This window comes from Mesoplodon mirus (assembly GCF_964341445.2).
Source record: "Mesoplodon mirus genome assembly, chromosome: 15".
Classification (NCBI taxonomy): domain Eukaryota; kingdom Metazoa; phylum Chordata; class Mammalia; order Artiodactyla; family Ziphiidae; genus Mesoplodon; species Mesoplodon mirus.
Genome location: NC_138991.1, coordinates 24,466,439 through 24,489,117, shown reverse-complemented (window position 1 = coordinate 24,489,117; position 22,679 = coordinate 24,466,439). Strand labels below are relative to the sequence as shown.

The 22,679-nt window shown below is 40.9% G+C and overlaps 1 protein-coding gene and 1 pseudogene across 3 annotated transcripts in view; both read right to left on the bottom strand.

Moving 5' to 3' along the window:
* PIGU (phosphatidylinositol glycan anchor biosynthesis class U) overlaps nucleotides 1-22,679 on the bottom strand; it is a 240,873-nt gene that overhangs the window by 184,444 nt on the left and 33,750 nt on the right. For both annotated transcript variants that reach the window (XM_082644641.1, XM_082644642.1), the window contains exon 6: nucleotides 20,585-20,685. In XM_082644641.1, coding sequence (XP_082500767.1) covers nucleotides 20,585-20,685 — 101 coding nt within the window. The remainder of the gene's footprint in view (nucleotides 1-20,584; nucleotides 20,686-22,679) is intronic.
* Nucleotides 4,020-5,983, bottom strand: LOC309817067 (heat shock cognate 71 kDa protein-like; annotated as a pseudogene). Its single transcript has one exon. The product of its transcript is annotated as a heat shock cognate 71 kDa protein-like (transcript).

The following is a 22,679-nucleotide window of genomic DNA, read 5'->3' as shown; positions in this document are numbered from 1 at the left end:
ATTGTACACTAATGATTTGTGCACTTTTCTGTTTATGTGTTATACTTCAACAAAAAAGTTATAATCTAAAAAGTCTCAGCAAGCAGGTAGGTAGGGGTCGCATCGGAGAAGGCTTAGCTTGCACAGTCAATCAAAAACATGTCTACAAGCCTAGACATGATGTCTCAAATAATGCCTGAAGTGGCAGCCTCATTTGGGCTAGAGCTAGGGCATCCTGCTCATCTAACCAAGAAGACTGTGAATTTTACCAAAAAAAAAAAAAGATATAATCTACCATTTATCTGCTAGAATGGCCCAGATACCCCGTCACTAGGTTTCCTGTACAAGCCCTAGTCTTTGGCCTTATCGTAAGAATACTAAAGTAAATCAGTCAAATGTATATGTGCACTGGCTACAGCATCAGGGAGTTTCATTATCTATCCAATCTAGCTTTGAATATGTTTCCCAACTCTCTTTTGGTGTCAGCATGTCGGCCACAAGCCTGGGGTAACACTCTGCCTCCAGGGACTGCACCGTGAAGTGACTTGGGCCTGGGTGGGTGGCAGGGCTACAGGACAGAGGAGGAATGTAGATGAGGTGGAGCTATGGAAACTGGTTCAAGATAAGGAATTCAAGTAGAATGAGCAGAGACTGGGTCACAGACAGAGACCTGTACCAGGACAGGCAGGAATGTGGCCAAAAGGGCTGAGGTCTCCCAGGACACTGAGAAGAGGAAGTTGCACTAGGGCCTGAGAGCAAGCAAGACTACTGGGCAGGAGGAGGGGCTAGGGCCTGGCCCAGTGTTCTATACTCCTTGCCAAGTGTTCTTTCAACAGCACAGGCTTTCTCAGAGTAGTCCATCCACATCAGTGATGATGATGATGACAATCCTCTGAGCACATACTCTGTTCCAGCCACGACTATAAGCATTTTACATGTATTAAGTCATTTAGTCCTTCCAATAACTCCATGGAGCGGATAAAATTACTATCCCCATTTCACAGATAAGTAAACTGAAGGACAGAGACTTTATTTGTTCAGGGTCACAAAACTAGTGAATGGTGATAGAATTTGAAACCAGACAGTCTCATTCCAGAGCCCCCAGTCTGTAACTGCAGCACTATGCTACCTTCTTGATTCTCAATCTATGGCTGTACCATAAAAATCACAATAAGCAGGCAACTATTTGTTGAGCGGGTTTTGCTACGGAATCATGCTAAGCATTCTGTGTTTCTTATTTATTCCTCTACTAATCCATGAGGCAGATCTTATCTCTGGAATCAAACTGAAGCTCTAGAGGCTGTGTGATTTGCTTGAGGCTACAGCACAGGTAACTAGAAGCAGCAGGTTTTGGGTTGATCTGACAAAACCCCAGGCTGCTTCGTTCTAGGGTCCTTGGACCTTTGGGTCCTCTAAGACTCTCTTCATGGGTAAGGCCTCATTTAACGCAGAGGAACCTCATATGGAAGTGATGGGCTCATCAGAGCTCAGGTTCATCACTCTGCCATGTTCTTCCAGGGCTGGGCTCCAGGAAGAGAACCTCTCATTTTAACCTTCTCCCAGTTTTCTCCAGAAAGCTCAGGAAGGGGATTCCCTGGTGGCGCAGTGCTTAAGAATCCACCTGCCAATGCAGGGGACACAGGTTTGAGCCCTGGTCCAGAAAAATCCCACATGTCGCGGAGCAACTAAGCCCATGAGCCACAACTAATCAGCCTGCGCTCTAGGGCCCACATGCCACAACTACTGAGCCCATGTGCCACAACTACTGAAGCCTGCGTACTGCACTGAAGAGCAGTCCCTGCTCATTGCAACTAGAGAAAGCTCGCAAGCAGCAACGAAGACCCAACACAGCCAAAAATAAATAAATTAAATAGATAAATTAAAAAAAAAAAACCCAAAAAACCAGAAAGCTCAGGAAGACCCTGTCAATCCTGAGGGATCTTTTATTTATTTATTTTATTTTATACAGCACGTTCTTATTAGTTATCTATTTTATACATACTAGGGTATATACGTCAATCCCAATCTCCTAATTCATCCCACCACCATTCCCCACAACCTGCTTTCCACCCTTGCTGTCCATACATTTGTTCTCTACATCTGTGTCTCTATTTCTGCCCTGCAAACCGGTTCATCTGTACCATTTTTCTAGGTTCCACATATATGTGTTAATATACGATATTTGTTTTTCTCTTTCTGACTTACTTCACTCTGAATGACAGTCTGTAGGTCCATCCACGTCTCTACAAATGACCCAATTTTATTCCTTTTTATGGCAATATTCCACTGTATATATGTACCACATCTTCTTTATCCATTCATCTGTTGATGGGCATTTAAGTTGTTTCCATGACTTGCCTATTGTAAATAGTGCTGCAATGAACATTGGGGTGCATGTGTCTTTTTGAATTATGTTTTTCTCTGGGTATATGCCCAGTAGTAGGATTGCTGGGTCATATGATAATTCTGTTTTTAGTTTTTTAAGGAACCTCCATACTGTTCTCTACAGTGGCTGTATCAATTTACATTCCCACCAAGAGTGCAAGGGGGTTCCCTTTTCTCCACACCCTCTCCAGCATTTGTTGTTTGTAGATTTTCTGATGATGCCCATTCTAACTGGTGTGAGGTGATACCTCATTGTAGCTTTGATTTGCATTTCTCTAATAATTAGTGATGTTGAGAAGCTTTTCATGTACCTCTTGGCCATCTGTATGTCTTCCTTGGAGAGATGTCTATTTAGGTCTTCTGCCCATTTCCTGATTGGGTTGCTTGTTTTTTTGATATTGAGCTGCATGAGCTGTTTATATATTTTGGAGATTGATCCTTTGTCCGTTGCTTCGTTTGCAAATATTTTCTCCCATTCTGAGGGTTGTCTTTTCATCTTGTTTATAGTTTCCTTTGTTATGCAAAAGCTTTTAAGCTTCATTAGGTCCCATTTATTTATTTTTGTTTTTATTTCCATTACTCTAGGAGGTAGATCAAAAAAGATCTTGCTGTGATTTATGTCAAGTCAAAGAGTGTTCTTCCTATGTTTTCCTCTAAGAGTTTTATAGTCTCTGGTCTTACATTTAGGTCTTTAAACCATTTGGAGTTTATTTTTGTGTATGATGTTAGGAAGTGTTCTAATTTCATTCTTTTACATGTAGCTGTCCAGTTTTCCCAGCATCACTTATTGAAGAGACTGTCTTTTCTCCATTGTATATCCTTGCCTCCTTTGTCATAGATTAGTTGACCATAGGTGCATGGGTTTATCTCTGGGCTTTCTATCCTGTTCCATTTGGTCTATATTTCTGTTTTTGTGCCAGTACCATATTGTCTTGATTACTGTAGCTTTGTAGTATAGTCTGAAGTCAGGGAGTCTGATTCCTCCAGCTCTGTTTTTTTCCCTCAGGATTGCTTTGGCTATTCAGGGTCTGCTGTGTCTCCGTACAAATTTTAAGATTTTTTGTTCTAGTTCTGTAAAAACTGCCACTGGTAATTTGATAGGAATTGCATTGACTCTGTAGATTGCTTTGGGTAGTACAGTCATTTTCACAATATTGATTGTTCCAATCCAAGAACATGGTGTATCTCTCAATCTGTTTGTGTCCTCTTTTTTTTTTTATGGTGCCAATTTTAAATACCGTTTTATTTGACATTGCATTTTCCACTTACAATACAGTGCTTGTAAAGTGCAGTGTTATTTCCTTTCCCTGTGCACATATTCCATGTTCAACTATCAAGAATGCCAAGTTGGGCTTCCCTGGTGGCGCAGTGGTTGAGAGTCTGCCTGCCGATGCAGGGGACATGGGTTCGTGCCCCGGTCCGGAAAGATCCCACATGCCGCGGAGCGGCTGGGCCTGTGAGCCATGGCCGCTGAGCCTGCGCGTCCGGAGCCTGTGCTCCGCAACGGGAGAGGCCACAACAGTGAGAGGCCCGCGTACCACAAAAAAAATAAAAATAATAATAAAAAAAAAAGAATGCCGAGTTTATTACAGCAGCTCAACTTTAAAACTGCTATGGAATTTGCTACAAAATTGGGTTCTTCAATGTTTTGTGGAACAATGCTAAATCTATGCTAGGTTGGCTTAATCAACCTCTTCAATGGCGGGCCCAGAGGAGGCACCAGCAGATGGAGGAGCTCCACCACCAGGGAAGCCCCCGGGCATTCCTCCTGGCATTCCTCCTGGCATGGCTCCTGAGCTCTGGTACAGCTTGGTAATGATGGGGTTGCAGACTTTTTCCAGCTCCTTCTGCTGATGTTCAAATTCTTCCTTCTCTGCAGTCTGGTTCTCATCAAGCCAGTTGATTATTTCATTACACTTACCAAGAATCTTCTGTTTGTCCTCATCATTAATCTTGCCTTGAAGTTTCTCATCGTCAACAGTAGCTTTCATGTTGAAAGCATAGGATTCAAGAGTATTCTTCAAAGACAACTCATCCCGCTGCTTCTCATCTTCAGCTTTGTACTTCTCTGCTTCCTGAACCATGCGTTCAATGTCTTCCTTGCTCAAACGGCCCTTGTCATTAGTGATGGTAATCTTGTTCTCTTTTCCTGTGCTCTTATCCACAGCAGAGACATTGAGGATGCCATTGGCATCAATATCAAAAGTAACTTCAATCTGAGGAACACCACAGGGGGCAGGAGGTATGCCTGTGAGTTCAAACTTGCCAAGCAGGTTGTTATCCTTGGTCATGGCACGCTCACCTTCATAAACCTGAATGAATATCGGGCTGGTGGTCTGAGTAGGTTGTGAAGGTCTGCGTCTGCTTGGTGGGAATGGTGGTGTTGCGCTTGAGGACAGTCATGACTCCACCAGCAGTTTCAATTCCAAGGGAAAGAGGAGTGACATCCAACAGCAGCAAGTCTTGAACATTTTCAGATTTGTTTTCCAGATTTCCAGATGAAATGGCTGCCTGGACAGCTGCACCATAAGCAACAGCCTCATCAGGGTTGATGCTCTTATTCAGTTCTTTCCCACTGAAGAAGTCCTGTAGAAGTTTCTGATTCTTGGGGATGCAGGTTGAACCACCCACCAGGACAATATCATGGATCTGAGACTTGTCTAGCCTGGCATCCCAAAGGGCTTTCTCCACAGGGTCCAGTGTGCCACAGAACAGGTCAGCATTCAGTTCTTCAAATCGGGCACAGGTAATTGAGGTATAGAAGTTGATTTCTTCATAGAGGGAATCAATCTCAATAGTGGCCTGGGTGCTGGAAGAGAGAGTGTGCTTAGCATGCTCACAAGCAATACGAAGGCGACGGACAGCCTTCTTGTGCTCACTGATGCCCTTCTTGTGCTTGCACTTGAACTCTGCAATAAAATGGTTGACCATCCGGTTGTCAAAGTCTTCTCCACCTAAGTGGGTATCTCCAGCTGTAGACTTCACCTCAAAGATGCCATCCTCAATAGTGAGGACTGACACATCAAAAGTGCCACCACCTAAATCAAAGATCAGCACATTTCTTTCTACTCCAATCTTTTTGTCTAAGTCATAGGCAACAGCAGCAGCAGTACATGGAGCCCAGCGATAGTTCCAGCATCTTTGGTGGCCTGAGGCTGAGAATCATTAAAGTAAGCAGGTACTGTGACAACAGCATTGGTAACAGTCTTCCCAAGGTAGGGCTTCTGCTATTTCCTTCATCTTTGTCAAAACCATGGATGACACCTCCTCTGGATAGAAACTTTTTGTCTCTCCCTTGTATTCTACTTGAACCTTAGGCCTGCCTGCATCGTTCACCACTATAAAGGGCCAATGCTTCGTATCAGACTGGACAACAGATCATCAAATCTTCGTCCAATGAGGCGTTCGGCATCAAAACCCATGTTGGTGGGATTCTCGCATCTTGGTTCTTTGCAGCATCACCAACCAATCAATCATTCGGTATCAGTAAAGGAGACATAGCTTGGGGTAGTTCGGTTCCCCTGATCACTGGTAATTATTTCCCCCTTTCCGTGCTGGAAGATACCCACACAAGAATAGGTGGTGCAAGATCAATGCCAACTGCAGGTCCCTTAGACATGCTGGAGCGCAGGCCCGGGTCCACTGGAGGAGAAAACAGCAATCTGGAAAGCTGCTGCCGCATTCAATGAGACCTTATTGTGTCATCTTTGATTTCTTTCCTCAGTGTCTTATAGTTTTCTGAGTACAGGTTTTTTACCTCCTTAGGTAGGTTCATTCCTAGGTATTTTATTCTTTTTGTTGCAATGGTTAATGGGATTGTTACCTTAATTTCTCTTTTTGATCCTTCATTGTTAGTGTATAGAATGCAAGAGATTTCTGTGCATTAATTTTGTATCCTGTGACTTTACGAAATTCATTGATTAGCTCTAGTAGTTTTCTAGTGGCATCTTTAGGATTGTCTACGTATAGTATCATGTCATCTGAAACAGTGACAGTTTTAATTCTTCTTTTCCAATTTGTATTCCTCTTATTTCTTTTTCTTCTCTGATTGCCATGGCTAGGACTTCCAAAACTATGTTGAATAAGAGTGGCGAGATTGGACATCCTTGTCTTGTTCCTGATCTTAGAGGAAATGCTTTCAGTTTTTCATCATTGAGAATGATGTTTGCAGTGGGTTTGTTGTATATGGCCTTTATTATGCTGAGGTAGGTTCCCTCTATGCCCACTTTCTGCAGAGTTCTTTTTTTTTTTTTTTTTTTGTGGTACGCGGGCCTCTCACTGTTGTGGCCTCTCCCGCTGTGGAGCACAGGCGCCGGACGCACAGGCTCAGCGGCCATGGCTCACGGGCCCAGCCGCTCCGTGGCATGTGGGATCTTCCTGGACCGGGGCACAAACCCGCGTCCCCTGCATCGGCAGGCAGACTCTCGACCACTGTGCCACCAGGGAAGCCCTCTGCAGAGTTTTTATCATAAATGGATGCTGAATTTTGTCAAAAGCTTTTTCTGCATCTATTGAGATGATCATATGGTTTTTATTCTTCAATTTGTTAATATGGTGTATCACATTGATTGATTTGCATATATTGAAGAATCCTTGCATCCTTGGGATAAATCCCACTTGATCATGGTGTATGATCCTTTTAAAGTGTTGTTGGATTCTGTTTGCTAGTATTTTGTTGAAGATTCTGCATCTATATTCATCAGTGATATTGGTCTGTAATTTTCTTTTTTTGTAGTATCTTTGTCTGGTTTTGGTATCAGGGTGATGGTGGCCTCATAATATGAGTTTGGGAGTGTTCCTTCCTCTGTGATTTTTGGGAAGACTTTGAGAAGGATGGGTGTTAGCTCTTCTCTAAATGTTTGATAGAATTCACCTGTGAAGCCATCTGGTCCTGGGCTTTTGTTTGTTGGAAGATATTTAATCATAGTTTCAATCTCGTTACTTGTGATTGGTCTGTTCATATTTTCTATTTCTTCCTGATTCTTCCTTGGAAGGTTATAAGAATTTGTCCATTTCTTCCATGTTGTCCATTTTATTGGCATAGAGTTGCTTGTAGTCGTCTCTTAGGATGCCTTTGTATTTCTGAGGTGTCTGTTGTAACTTCTCCTTTTTCATTTCTAATTTTATTGACTTGAGCCCTCTCCCTCTTTTTCTTGATGAGTCTAGCTAATGGTTTATCAATTTTGTTTCTCTTCTCAAAGAACCAGCTTTTAGTTTTATTGACCTTTGCTATTGTTTTCTTTGTTTCTATATAATTTATTTCTGCTCTGATCTTTATGATTTCTTTCCTTCCGCTAACTTTGGGTTTTGTTTGTTCCTCTTTCTCTAGTTCCCTTAGGTGTAATGTTAGATTGTTTATTTGAGATTTTTCTTGTTTCTTGAGGTAGGATTGTATTGCTATAAACTTCCCTCTTAGAACTGCTTTTGCTGCATCCCATAGGTTTTCGATTGTTCTGTTTTCGTTGTCACTTGTCTCTAGGTATTTTTTTTTATTTCCGCTTTGATTTCTTCAGTGATCTCTTGGTTATTTAGTACTGTGTTGTTTAGCCTCCATATGTTTGTGTTTTTTATGTTTTTTACCCTGTAATTTATTTCTAATAAACCATAGCGTTGTGGTTGGAAAATATGCTTGATATGATTTCAATTTCCTTAAATTTACTGAGGCTTGATTTGTGACCCAAGATGTGATGTATCCTGGAGAATGTTCCATGTGTACTTGAGAAGAAAGTGTAATCTGATGTTTTCGGGTGGAATGTCCTATAAATATCAGTTAATTCTATCTGGTCTATTGTGTCATTTAAAGCTTGTGTTTCCGGGGCCGGGCTGGGCGGCGAAGGCTGGAGACGACCTCGCTCCCCGGCTCGGTGCAGCCGCCCCGCGCAGAGCCAGGCGCCGAGCGCTTCCGCCGCTTCCTCGAGCTCCCGGGCATTTATTGCGGTCCCAGCGCGCACACACGTGACGTGAGCTCCCCTTCCTCGCCCACCCCACCTCTGCCCGGCCCTGGACGGGGGCCCGCAGCGGGAGCGACGAGAGGCCGCCCTGCTTCTCCCCACGCCCCTCACCCCACGGCCCAGCGAAGCCGGGACACTTGGCCTTTGTGCGTGTGCTTTGGGCTTCAGGGACCCGGGCGTGGAAGGTCTGGACCCTGTGGGAGGCGTATGCAAGGAGGTCCCCAAGTCCTCCCGCCCCTCACAGCTCCCCTGCTTTCGGAGGTCCTTCTCCTAGTTCCTTCCTGACTCGATGCTAAAATGGCTCTAACAACCTTACAGAAAAGGAGCTGCCCCGCAGCGGGCCTGCAGAGAGGGTGGAGGTGGGGTTAACACGTTGGGTTTTGGAGACTTAGAAGGAGAACTGGGGCGGGAAGAGGGGACTGGGGAGAAGGTAGGCTGGGGAGCAGAAGTCTTTTCCTTTTATTTTCTCCAGGGCATCACTTCCATTATCAAGACCCATTGTCTAGAATTGGGAAGTTGTTCTTTTTGGCTCCGTTGAAACCTCGATGATGATGACCAAATGGGGAAGGGGTTTCACAGAATGGTGGGTGATCTGTGACTCAGGATTACCTGACACTTGAGAGCTCCACTTCACGCATAAAATGCGTTGCATTAGGGTCCTAAGATGACCACAGAACTTTTTTTTTCTAATGATGTAATCATTTATGGAGTTGATATGAAGGGTAGGCTCAGTTAATTGATCAGCACTACCTTGACAGGAATTCAAAATCCAAACCTAGAACAGGTAGTGAACTGAGTTTCGCGTTGTTCACGCTATACTTGGAAGTAGGAAAATTACTCATTTTAAATTCACAAAGGCTCACCCTAATTAATGTGGTGCTCTTCTACAGGTATGTTTTTTATCAAGCATTTATTTAATTTACTTACCTTTGCTTCCCTTCTGTCGTGAGCCATGAACTCAATTTTTTTTCTCTAAATGCTAGCGTCTATGGCCTATGGTCAAATAAAGTAAAACATTCTGATAGTAATACCCAAATCATCCCAAGTTGCTACCTGTCTCTTTCCACACTAACCAATTACACTTTATCAGATCAAAAAATTCAAATCTAAGCCCCTGGTGAACGTGAGACCTTCCTTCGTCTCACAATATAGAAAAGAGACAAAAGGGAAAAAAAAAAAAAAGCTTGTGTTTCCTTATTAATTTTCTGTCTGAACGATCTGTCCATTGGTGTAAGTGAAGTGCTAAAGTCCCCCACTATTACGATAGTTACGACAGTAACTATTGTGTTACTGTTGATTTCCTCTTTTATAGCTGTTAGCATTTGCCTTATGTATTGAGGTGCTCCTGTGTTGGGTGCATATATATTTATAATTGTTATATCTTCTTCTTGTATATTTTTAATAAATTTATTATTTATTTTTGGCTGTGTTGGGTCTTCATTGCAGCGTGCAGGCTTTCTCTAGTTGCAGCGAGCAGGGGTTACTCTTCCTTGCAGTGCGCGGGCTTCTCATTGCAGTGGCTTCTCTTGTTGTGGAGCATGGGCTCTAGGTGCACAAGCTTCAGTAGTTGTGGCTCGCAGGCAATAGAGTGCAGGCTTAGTAGCTGTGGATCACAGGCTTCACTGCTCCGTGGCATGTGGGATCTTCCCGGACCAGGGTCCGAACCCGTGTCCCCTGCACTGGCAGGCATATTCCTAACCACTGCACCACCAGGTAAGCCCTTCTTCTTGGATTGATCCCTTGATCATTATGTAGTGTCCTTCCTTGTCTCTTGTAACAGTCTTTATTTTAAAGTGTATTCTATCTGATAAGAGTATTGCCACTCCAGCTTTCTTTTGATTTCCATTTGCATGGAATATCTTTTTCCATTCCCTCATTTTCAGTCTGTATGTGTCCCTAGGTCTGAAGTGGGTCTCTTGTAGACAGCATATATACAGGTCTTGTTTTTGTATCCATTCAGCCAGCCTGTGTCTTCTGGTTGGAACATTTAATCCATTCACATTTAAGGTAATTATTGATATGTATGTTCCTGTTACCATTTTCTTAATTGTTTTGGGTTTGTTTCTGTAGGCCCTTTTTTTTTTTTTTTTTTTTTTTGCAGTACATGGGGCTCTCACTGTTATGGCCTCTCCTGTTGCGGAGCACAGGCTCCGGACGCGCAGGCTTAGCGGCCATGGCTCATGGGTCCAGCCGCTCTGCGGCATGTGGGATCTTCCCAGACTGGGGCATGAACCCATGTCCCCTGCATCGGCAGGTGGACTCTCAACCACTGTGCCACCAGGGAAGCCCTCTGTAGAGCACTTTCTTCTCTTTTGTTTCCCACTTAGAGAAGTTCCTTTAGCATTTGTTGTAGAGTTGGTTTGGTGGTGAATTTTCTTAGCTTTTGCTTGTCTGTAAAGCTTTTGATTTCTCCACCAAATCTGAATGAGATCCTTGCTGGGCAAAGTATTCTTGGTTGTAGGTTCTCCCCTTTCATCACTTTAAATATATTGTGCCACTCCCTTCTGGCTTGTAGAATTTCTGCTGAGAAATCAGCTGTTAACCTTATGGGAGTTCCATTGTATGTTATTTGTCCTTTTTCCCTTGTTGCTTTTAATAATGTTTCTTTGTCTTTAATTTTTCTCAACTTGATTACTATGTGTCTCAGCGTGTTTCTCCTTGGGTTTATCCTGCCTGGGACTGTCTGCACTTCCTGGACTTGGGTGGGTATTTCCTTTCCCATGTTAGGGAAGTTTTGAACTATAGTCTCTTCAGATATTCTCTTGGGTCCTTTCTCTCTCTCTTCTCCTTCTGGAACCCCTATAATGCGAATGTTGTTGCATTTAATGTTGTCCCAGAGGTCTCTTAGGCTGTCTTCATTTCTTTTCAATCTTTTTTCTTTATTCTGTTCCACAGCAGTGATTTCCACCATTTTGTCTTACAGGTCACTTATCTGTTCTTCTGCCTCAGTTGTTCTGCTATTGATTCCTTCTAGTGTATTTTTCATTTCAGTTATTGTATTGTTCATCTCTGTTTGTTCTTTAATTCTTCTAGGTCCTTTTTAAAGATTTCTTGCATCTTCTCAATCTTTACCTGCATTCTTTTCCTAAGGTCCTGGATCATCTCCACTATCATTATTCTGAATTCTTTTTCTGGAAGGTTGCCTATCTCCACTTCATTAGTTGTTTTTCTGGGATTTTATCTTCTTCCTTCATCTGGTACATAGTCCTTGGCCTTTTCCCTTTGTCTATCTTTCTGTGAATGTGGTTTTCGTTCCACAGGCCGCAGGATTGTAATTCTTCTTGCTTCTGCTGTCTGCCCTCTGGTGGATGAGGCTAGCTAAGAGGCTTGTGCAAGCTTCCTGATGGGAGGGACCGGTGGTGGGTAGAGCTGGGTGTTGCTCTGGTGGGCAAAGCTCAGTAAAACTTTAATCTGCCTGTCTGCTGATGGGTGGGGCTGAGTTCCCTCCATGTTTGTTGTTTGGCCTGAGGCGACCCAGCACTGGTGCCTACAGGGTCTTTGGTGGGACTAATGGTGGACTCTGGGAGGGCTCACACCAAGGATTACTTCCCTGAGCTTCGGCTGCCAGTGTCCCTGTCCCCATGGTGAGCCACAGCCACCCCCTGCCTCTGCAGGAGACCCTCCAACACTAGCAGGTAGGTCTGGTTCAGTTTTCAATGGGGTCACTGCTCCTTCCTCCTGGGTCCTGATGTGCACACTCTTTTGTGTGCCCTCCAAGAGTGGAGTCTCTATTTCCCCCAGTCCTGTCGAAGTCCTGCAATCAAATCCTGCTAGCCTTCAAAGTCTGATTCTCTGGGAATTCCTCCTCCCATTGCCAGACCCCCAGGTTGGGAAGCCTGACGTGGGGCTCAGAACCTTCACTCCAGTGGGTGGACTTCTGTGCTATAATTGTTCTCCAGTTTGTGAGTCACCCACCCAGTGGTAATGGGATTTGATTTTATTGTGAATGTACCCCTCCTACCATCTCATTGTGGCTTCTCCTTTGTCATTGGACATGTGCTATCTTTTTTGGTGAGTTCCAGTGTCTTCCTGCCAGTGATTGTTCAGCAGTTAGTTGTGATTCTGGTGTTCTCCCAAGAGGAAGTCCTGAGGGATCTGTTAATATCTTTAAATATTATCAAGAGTAACAATCAGCACCACCATTTACTGAGCATCTAGTTCATGCTCCCACACTATGCTAAGTGTTTCACATGCACCATCTCATTCATTTTTTTTTCTCCTCATCTCATTCATTCTTTACATTTACTCTATGCAGTAGGGACTGTTTCAATCCCCATGTTATAGACAAGAAACTGAGGCCCTAAACAGTTAAGTGACTTGCTTAAAGTGATAATGCCAGGAAGTGCTAGAACTAGGATTCGCTACCAGATCTGTATCGACTGAAAAAAAAATGCACAACCTAAAAGTTGAGAGTTATGTTTTATTTGGCGGACAAAACTGAGGACTTAAGCCCGGGACACAGCATCTCAGATAGCTCTGAGAGACTGCTTCCAAAGAGGTAAGAGAGGAGCCAAGATGTATAGTAGTTTTTGCAACAAAGACCATGTAGTCAGAACATCAAAAGATTACTGTTAATTAGAGAAAACCAGGTATCTCACGTTAAGGAATTTAGCGCTTTTCTATGTATGGGAAGATGCAAGCATCTGGGCTCTCTGAAATCATTCCTTTGATATGCACTTCAGCTATCTGGGCCTGTGTTTTCTCATCCTGAGTCTCCTCAGTGTGCACCTTCGGGGGTGGCTGCAGTGGCTGACCTCTAGATGGGGAGCATCCTGTTTCTATCCTGAGTTCCCTCAGGGCTCATCATAGGGGCAGCTGTAATGTGATGGCTTGAGGGCTGTGACACATTTGTTTACTGATTTTGCAGGTAACATTTTTTCATTGACATCTGTCTGACATCACAGAAGCCTGAGCTCTTACTCTGAACCACCTCTGATAGTACTGATTCTTCTTTTTCCTTGGGAAGCAAGTCCTGTCACCCAGGCCTCTTTTGGTGGAATAAGGAGAGTCGGAAGGGTCCTTGGGCGGCAAACCTCAAGAATTTCTAGTCTGGAGCATCTCATTGTGGACAAACACCAACAGTGAATAAGCAGGAGTACTTATTAACACCTGTTTGTTTTCCTTTTGAAAGCCTAATGAAGATGACTTCAGAGGGATGGAGTATTTTAATTCGCTCCTTCACCAAAGCCCCAACCTTTGAAGTAAAACCCAAGCTGCTCCACTAAACAAACATCAACCCTGCCCACAGACTTGAGTTTCCTGGCCAACACTCCAACAAGGACATCACAATACAATGGCCCAGGCTTTGTCCTGGCCTGTGGCCCTCAGCGTGTCCCAGGCAACCCTAGGCTGCCACAAAGGAAGTCAAAGGAGGGCAAGTAGAAGGAGTCAAGGGGACAAAGCAAATGAGGCCACTCCCTCCTGTGGGGGCACCTGCTCCACGGAAGTCTGGGGAGAGAGGTACCTAGTTTACTTCCAATGTCCCTATCTTCTTATCAATCAATTTAATTTATTTTAAATTATGTGCTCATTGAAGAAACTTTGGGAAAAAACAGATATGAGGAGGAAATAAAAATTACTCACGAACTTACTCTGCAGAAACAAGTATTACTCTTTTGGAATCTATTTCTATTTGTATTGTAGTTTTAACATAGTTGAGATTATATTTTATTAAAATACACAATTTTGTATTGAGCTTTTAAAAAATAAATGTATCCTCACATAATTTACAATTATTTTCAAATATCATGTGCATGGGTAAACTGTATTTTCTTTAATTACATGGGCAAACCATGTTTTACTTAGCCATTCCTCTCTCTACTTTGAAGTATTTTCCAATTTTTCTAATCATTATAAATAATCCTGCAATTAATGACTTAGCATCATAAAGCTTGGTCTGTAATTCTGCACTACTTTAGGTTATCAAAATTAAAATTCATAAATCAAAAGAACAAACACTTGAACTACTGCCAAACTGCTTCCCAAGAGGGCTGTACTAATTTATAAGTCAACTTGCCATGTGGGAAAATGCCAGTTTGATAGCACTTTGCCAGAACTGAGAATTATCTTCTAAAATCTTTGCCAATTTGAAAGGGAATAAAAAACCACTTCTTTGTTATTTCAATTTGCTTTTCTTTATTAGTTATCTAAGGAGTTGAATATTTTTTCATAGTTTTTAGTCATTTAGATCCCTTCTTTTGCGAATTCTCCCAACTGTTTTCTTCTTTAAATAAAGAGTGAATTATTCCTTCACAAATTTTATTAAATATCTAATTATGTGGTACAAATGTGAAATACAGAAATATGACCTGCAGATTTTATAACTGAACTTTGTATATACTGCTAATAGGGATTACTAATATATTCAAAGAGAATAGTTCAGAGACCTAACTAAAATAGAATTCTTCAAATATTTTAACAGATTAGAAATGTTACTTGCGACGGTCTCTACTTACAGCTGCCAACAATGGAAAATAATTTAAGTGTCCAGCAAAAGGGAAGGCCTGGGACCCCATGACAAATATACTTGAGGAATGGAAGTGGAGGTGGGGTGGGGTGGGATGATAAAAGACTTTTACTTCTCATTTCATATGTTTGAATTTCTTTTATTTTTACCAAGTACTTGAACTACTCCTAAAATTTAAAAAACTTAAATTTTGATGTAAAGAAATTAACAAATGTGACTAATGTCATTCATGATTCATATGAAACAAGTAATAAAATTAAAACAAAATTGTGCATACAATATTACAAAAATGTTCATAAAATTCATTTGACAGAAATCTAGAGTGACATAATAAAAAAATGTTTTTCTGTGGAACCAAAACAATGTGGCTGCAAAGGAGTGACATATAACTTATTTACATTTTTTCCCCCAAACAAAATCATTCCATTGACTTAACGGGTCTTTTGAACGATGTTCTTAAAATGGCATACTTTACATTTTTGTGTGAGACTTCTATCATACACACCTCAGAGGGCATGTCTTTAGTCTTTCTACTTCTGTGCTCAGCTATTTTAAAGGTGACTTTTCCAAGGGCCAGTGCTCAATCCCTTCTGCCAGGCTGCCTCATACTGTCCTTACTTTAATGGACACCAGGCACCTTCATAAATGAGTCTACCTGAGCTGGACACTCTGGAAACAGGAACTGAGGCAGGGGATGTTCACAGACAGCAAAGAGTCATTTCAAGTAACTTGATAATAAGTTAAACTAAATGACCTACAGAAAGACTAACTACAACCACTCCAAGAGAAGCAATGTCTTATGAAGACCTAAGTCATTCCCAAGTGCCACCCTAGAAAAGGTAAGTAAACTCTAAGTAAAAGGTCCTATGTACAACTTTTGAGTCTTTATTTCCTAAGTGTGCAAATTATTCAGCAATAATGTAGGGAAATAAGAGCTCTCATACACTTCTTATGGGAGTATAAGTTGGTAAAACTCTTGAAGGCAATTTAGTGATAAATTTCAGAAATCCTAAAGAAGGTATACATGCAGTGACACAATAATTCTATTTCTAGGACTTTAGAGTAAGAAAATAATTGAACATGCGTGTGACAATTACTGTTAGAAATTACATTAGAAAATTAACTGTATGGGAATTCCCTGGCAGTCCAGTGGTTAAGACTCAGCACTTTCACTGCTGTGGCCCAGGTTCAATCCCTGGTTGGGGAACTAAGATCCCAGAAGCCGCATGATGAGGCCAAAAATATTTAAAAATTAAAAATTAAAAAAAAGAAAGAAAATTAACTATAGAATTATTTAAACAGCTGAAAACTGGGAAATTAACTAGATATTTAACAGTAGAAGTTGGTTAAAGAATTTCTATTTATTCATCAACACAATGGAACAGTAAGCAGCCATGAAAAATGACAGACTAAATGTTTACTGACATGGGGTAGACTGTATTTTGGGCCCCAATTCTTAACCCCTCCCTATGTCCAGGTTCTTTGCCATATAACTTTGCATTGTCCCCCCATTGTGGACAGGATGGAAATACCCACACCTGAGATCAGCCATATGTTATGTTTTGATCAATGCGATGTAAGCACATGTGATACAACCAGAAACTTCAAAAGCTCAAGCCTGATTGGGCTTGCTCACAGTTGTGTCTCTGTCTTCACTATGAGAAGAATATGCCTAAATTAGTCCCCTGGTCCATGAGGATGACAGACATGTGGCGAAGAGCCCAGCCTAGATGAGCCAACTACAGTCAGCTGCTGATGCATGAATGAGCCCCGATGAAACCAACAAACTGCCTAGCCACATTCAACCTAGATCAGCTGACACCTATCTGACTTACAGACACATGAGCTAAGTAAATGTGTATTGTTGTTTTAAGCCACTGAGTTTTGGAGTGGTCTGTCAAATAACATTTTTGTGATGACAGTTAACTGATACAATATTTAAAAGTGTAAAAGAAAAATGAGGGAAAAATCTGGAAATATATACCTCCAATGCTAATAGACTTCTAGTGAAAAATGGTAGATTAATCACATGTATATCATCTTTCCCTCCAAAAACCTCACTAAAATGACAATAAAGCATTAAAAATAGTCTTACATAACAAATTAACAGAAGAGACTATAGCAAAATAAATTTTAACATAATAGTGGAAACATTAAAAGCAGGAGGAAGAGGGATAAATGACTGAGCATTATGGAAGAAATTACAGCTCAATGGCCTGCAGAGAGGAATACCAATAAAAATCTGGCCAACTAACCCCACACAACTTCTGAGAGATCCAGCACCTTGAAGGTATCAGATACTACGGCAGGTGGGGGTCAGTCACAGAGATGAGAATCAAGCTGAACGTTTGTATACAGACCAGACAGAACCCCAGGTCTCACCTCAACTATGTGCAGCCAGGTGACTACCCCTACATACCCCATCCTTCTAACATTCTTAAATAATAAGCAGACAGCCAAGGATCACCATAAATAAGAGAAAATCTACCTATATGAAAGACAGAGCCCAAGCAAACAGAAAAAAAAGGCGGGGCAGAGGGAATCCAGGAAGACAAAGAGATTATGCTTAGAACAAATGGAAACTGAAAACAAAAACAAAATCAAGAAAACTCAGAGAGATGAGAGGATATCGTAGTGATAAAATAATAATGATGCTTCAAAGAAACAACTGGAGACCAAGAAAGAACTTAAATCAATAGAAAATAAAACATACAAATTAGATCAATTCAAAAAGTCCAATATCCAATAGACACCCCAAACGAGAGGACAGAGAAAACAAAGAGGAGAGAGAATTTGAAAAACAGTAGTGGAATATCTTCTAGAACTAAAGGACACTAGTCTCTATGTTGAAAGGGCCTACCAAGTACCCAGTAATGAATGAAAAAAAGAACCAAGTAGACATAGCATCATGAAATTTCAAAATACTGAGGATAAAAAGAAGATCTTAAATCTTTCAAAGAAAAAATTAGGTTATGTATAATGGCTTCCAACTGTCCAACAGCAACCAGGATGCTAGAACACAGTGAAGCAATGCCTTCAAAATTCTGAAGGAAAATTTTTTCCAGTCTAGAATTCTATACCTTGCCCCAGCTATTAATTTGGTGCTAAGTTAGAAAAACACATTTTTTCATGTGTGGAATGATTCAAAATACGTATCTCACACACCCTTTCTTAGAAAACTACTAGAGGACGTACTTTAGCAAAACCAAGGAAAAAAATCAGTAAACGAAAAAAGGAATCTAGGAAAGAAGGGATACAATACAAGAGAATTATAAGGAAAAGTTCCACTATGACAGCTTTGCATCAAGACCAGACAACAACCAGGACAGATTGGTACAGAATGAAGGATGTGTGAGGCAGATCTCCAGAAAAATAATGGAACCAATAAACTATTTGATGTACTTAACATTTTTTTTTTAAACTACAGACCTACTTTGTTTTACTGTACTTTGCAGATATTGTGTTTTTTACAAATTGAAGGTCTGTGGCAACCCTGCATTAAGTAAGTCTATCAGAGCCATTTTTCCAACAGCGTTTGATTACTTTGTGTCTCTGTGTCACGTTCTGGTAATTTTTGCAATATTTCAATTTTTTTCATTATTATTATGTTTGTTACAGTGATCTGTGATTAGTGATCTTTGATGTTTCTCTTTTAATTGTTTGGGGGCACCACATGCCCATAATATGGCAAACAACTGATAAGTGTTGTCTGTGTTCTGACTATTTCACAGACTAGCTGTTCCCCCACCTCTCTCCCTCTCCTCAGGCCTCCCTATTCCTTCCTAATATTGAAATTAGGCCAATTAATAACCATACAATGGCCTCTAAGTGTTCAAGTCAAAGGAAGTGTTGCATACTTCTCACTTTAAATCAAAAGCTAGAAATAGGGCTTCCCTGGTGGCACAGTAGTTAAGAATCTGCCTGCCAATGCAGGGGACACAGGTTTGAGCCCTGGTCCAGGAAGATACCACATGCCGCGGAGCAACTAAGGCCATGTGCCACAACTACCGAGCCTGCGCTCTAGAGCCCGCAAGCCACAACTACTGAAGCCCGCGTGCCACAACTACTGAAGCCCATGCGCCTAGAGCCCGTGCTCTGCAACAAGAGAAGCCACTTCAATGAAAAGGCTGCACACCGCAACAAAGAGTAGCCCCCACTCGCCACAACTAGAGAAAGCCCACGCGCAGCAACGAAGACCCAATGCAGCCAAAAATAATAAATAAATAAAAGGGAAAAAAAGCTAGAAATAATTAAGCTTAGTGAGGAAGGCATGTCGAAAGCTGGGATAGGATGAAAGCTAGGCCTCTTGCACCAAACAGTTAGCCGAGTGGTAATGCAAATGTAAAGTTCCTGAAGGAAATTAAAAGTGCTACTCCAGTGAACACATGAATGATAAGAAAGCAAAACAGCCTTATTGTTGATATGGAGAAAGTCCAAGTGGTCTGGAGAGAAGATCAAACCTGCCACAACATTCCCTTAAGCCAAAGCCTCATCCAGAGTAAGGCCTTAACTTTCTTCAATTTTATGAAGGCTGAGAGAGGTGAGGAAGCTATAGAAGAAAAGTTTGAAGCTAGGAGAGATTAGTTCATGAGGTTCAAGGAGAGAAGCCTGTCTCCAGACCATAAAAGTGCAAGGTGAAGTCACAAGGGCTGATGTAGAAGCTGCAGCAAGTTATCCAGAAGATCTACCTAAGACAATTAAAGAAGGTGGCTATACTAAACAACAGATTTTCAATGTAGACGAAACAGCCTTATTTCAGAAGAAGATGCCATCTAGGACTTTCATAGCTAGAAAAGAGAAGTCAATGCCTGGCTTCAAAGCTCCCAAGGACAGGCTGATTCTCTTATTAGGGGCTAATTTTTTTTAACAATAAAGTATGCTTAAATTAAGCTATGTACATTGTTTTTTAGACATAATGCTATTGCATACTTAACAGAATATAGTATAGTTTAGACATAACTTTTATCTGTGCTGGGAATCCAAAAAATTTGTGTGACTCACTTTATTGCAATATTTGTTTTATTGCTGTGATCTGGAACCAAACCCACAATATCTCTTAGGTATGCCTGTATTGTTAGGCACTTGAAAGACCTAGCAGAGCAATTGGGGGGAAAAAGTGATTGGTACAGAAAGATAAAGCAAAACAAAAACAAAAACAAGCAAAAACCCCACAATTACTAACCCCAGAAAAAATAAAAGGTTGTACAAGAAAGAAAAAATAACCATAGTTATTACTTTTCCCAGCAGTGAATAATATATATACTGTCATAAAATACAGGTACCAACTACTGATTTAATCAAAGCTGTGACATAACTTCTCTAGGAAAACCAGGTAAAGGGGAAGTGAAGATATTGGTACAAGAAAGCTAAATCTTTATCTTCTATAATAAGAATACAATAGATAATGTCTAAAATTTATAATTCATGAAACAGCAATATGAGGTCTTATTTAGAAATATGGAAATAAATACTAGCAAAAAAAAAAAAAAGTAGTTCCTTCAAAGAAGTTGAATGAGGGATGGGAAGAAAGGGGCAGAACACTGCTTTTCTCACTGTAAGCCTTTTAGAAGTTTTTGGTTTTTGTTTAAACTATGTTAACAGTGACTCTCTGAGTGGTAGAATTTCAGGATGTTTTAATTAATTTTTTTCTCTTGGCTTATCTAAATTTTCTATAAAATTACTTGTGTAATTTTAAAAAATGTTTTTAAGTGTTGTATTTTTTTTTTTTTAATCCACAGCATAAGTGTTACAAAAGCCTGCACAAATTAGGGACTGAACTTTGTACTTTCCTTTGGGGCCTTACCTTTTATCGTGGTCAAAATGAAGAAAGCAATGAGGGTGTTGTTGATGGCACAGGTAGACTTGGCAACACAGGACAAGACGGTGTAGGGATTTAAGAGATAGCTGGGGAAAAACACACATATTTGGCATTAGTAATCCTGGTCAAAGGACCAGGGAGTCCTGGCCACCATAGCCAGGAAGTTCAAGAGGTTTACTAAAACCATACTCAAGGGAAGGCAACTTCTTAGAAATAAGTTTTCCTAAGTAAAAGAGGATGGAGTGGGGTTGTGGCCAGTGAGTAAAAGGCACTAAATATTCACTGCCTATTCTGTGCTATGTGTTATATGGAAAACCATCATATTTCATCAACACGGATCCTGTAAACCAGCTATAACATCATTCCCATTTTGCAGATGAGGAAACTGAGACTCAGTGGTTAAGTAGCCTAAGGTTTTACAAGCTAATAAATACATTCAAAATCAGGTCTTTCTGGCAATAAGCCTACATTTTTTATTATTTCAGGCTTCAAAAATGATAAAAATTCTACCAATTCCCACAGAGCCATATATTTTAGGAATGGCTACAGTTATCTCTGAAAACCAGGAAAGTACTGTTTCTTCAATCAGGTTCCTAAGCTCTGACATAGGCTACCCCATTCAAGAGGTGAGAGCAGCTTAAGTTTAGTCCTCTTAGCAGCCAAGCTATATCCACCAAGCCAGACCCAAAGGACAGAATAAGTATCTGCTGAATTCAGTAAGCTAGTGGCCATTGAACTTCACAGGACAACCTGAACTTCCACTGGGAGGGTATTAAACTGAAACAGTCTTTTCCTGAGGTGGGAAGGAATGGACTGAAAAAATAAATTTGAAATGCTGAATAGGGAAATCTTATACGGTCATAACTGTGTTTTTATTTATTTTTATCCTGCTTCCACAAAAGATTTGAGGCAGCTCAAATGAGAACAGATAATAAAAAGTGAGAGCAAAATTAAAGTACAAATAAAGAATCAAGACCAGGGAAAGCATAAATAAAAGGAAAAAGTAAAGGCTAGGGAAAGAAGAACAAATGGGTCTTCTACAACACTGCAGTAATCAGCTTTAAATCTGGCTCTGAGTTTCCTGGCAGACAAAGTGAAAAGGGAGACCAGTTACATAATTCTGATTATCAGATAGGAAGAAACATACCAGTGTCTCAGGGAGAGATTATAATTATTATGCGCAAATAAAGACCTTAAATCCAATACCTCTCAGAGCTGTAAGATTAGCAGTTCTAAAGCCAAAGGCCCAGAAATTGTTGATTTTTTTTTTCAGCAATTACAGATAGGCTTGTTCTACAACCTTGAAAGAAATGGCTGCTGCTATTACAAAACTACCCCCTGGAGACACAGGAGTCCATAAGGGATTCATAATGTTGCCATACCTCTGGTTCTATTAGGTAATTCCCACCAATATTTCTGAAATACATAGATATGAACCGATACCTCAAATGTGTTTGGTGGGAGGAGAAAAAAAGCCATTTCTAAATAGCAGGTGATGTTCAAGAAGCAGCTACGCAGCCACCTATCTGGAATACTGAATAGGAGAGTCACACACAAGGCAAAGGGTTGAATAAACTGTCCTCATAAGGCCCCTTCTAAATCTGAAGCTCTAAGGTCATGTTTTTCCATGAGGAAACTTGTCTGTCTTGTTTTACTGTGTATCCTTAGGAACTAGTATATTATTAACATTTACTATTAGTTGACTGAATAATTATTCCCATTTGCCTATCTCAGGAATATAAACAGGAATAACCTGAAAGAATTAAAGTTATAGGCAGCACTGGTACTCCTAAAGAATTCTTTCATAGAGCCTCAGTAAGTTCCACTCTCTCATACTGGTCATCCAGCTGGGATGGGTCTGTTTGGTACTTTTACTTCAGTTTTCTGAACTACAAATGGGGGACTAAATTGTACATGAAATATAGGAGTTGCTTGAAATAACTGCTGCATAAAGATCAGAATTTTATGCAATCCATATATCACAACTGGAAAACTTTTTTTTTAGAAACACCGGTTACAAGGAGGCTGGAACCAGATCAGCATCGAGTGAAAAAGCATTTGTGAAGGGTCGATTGTGCAT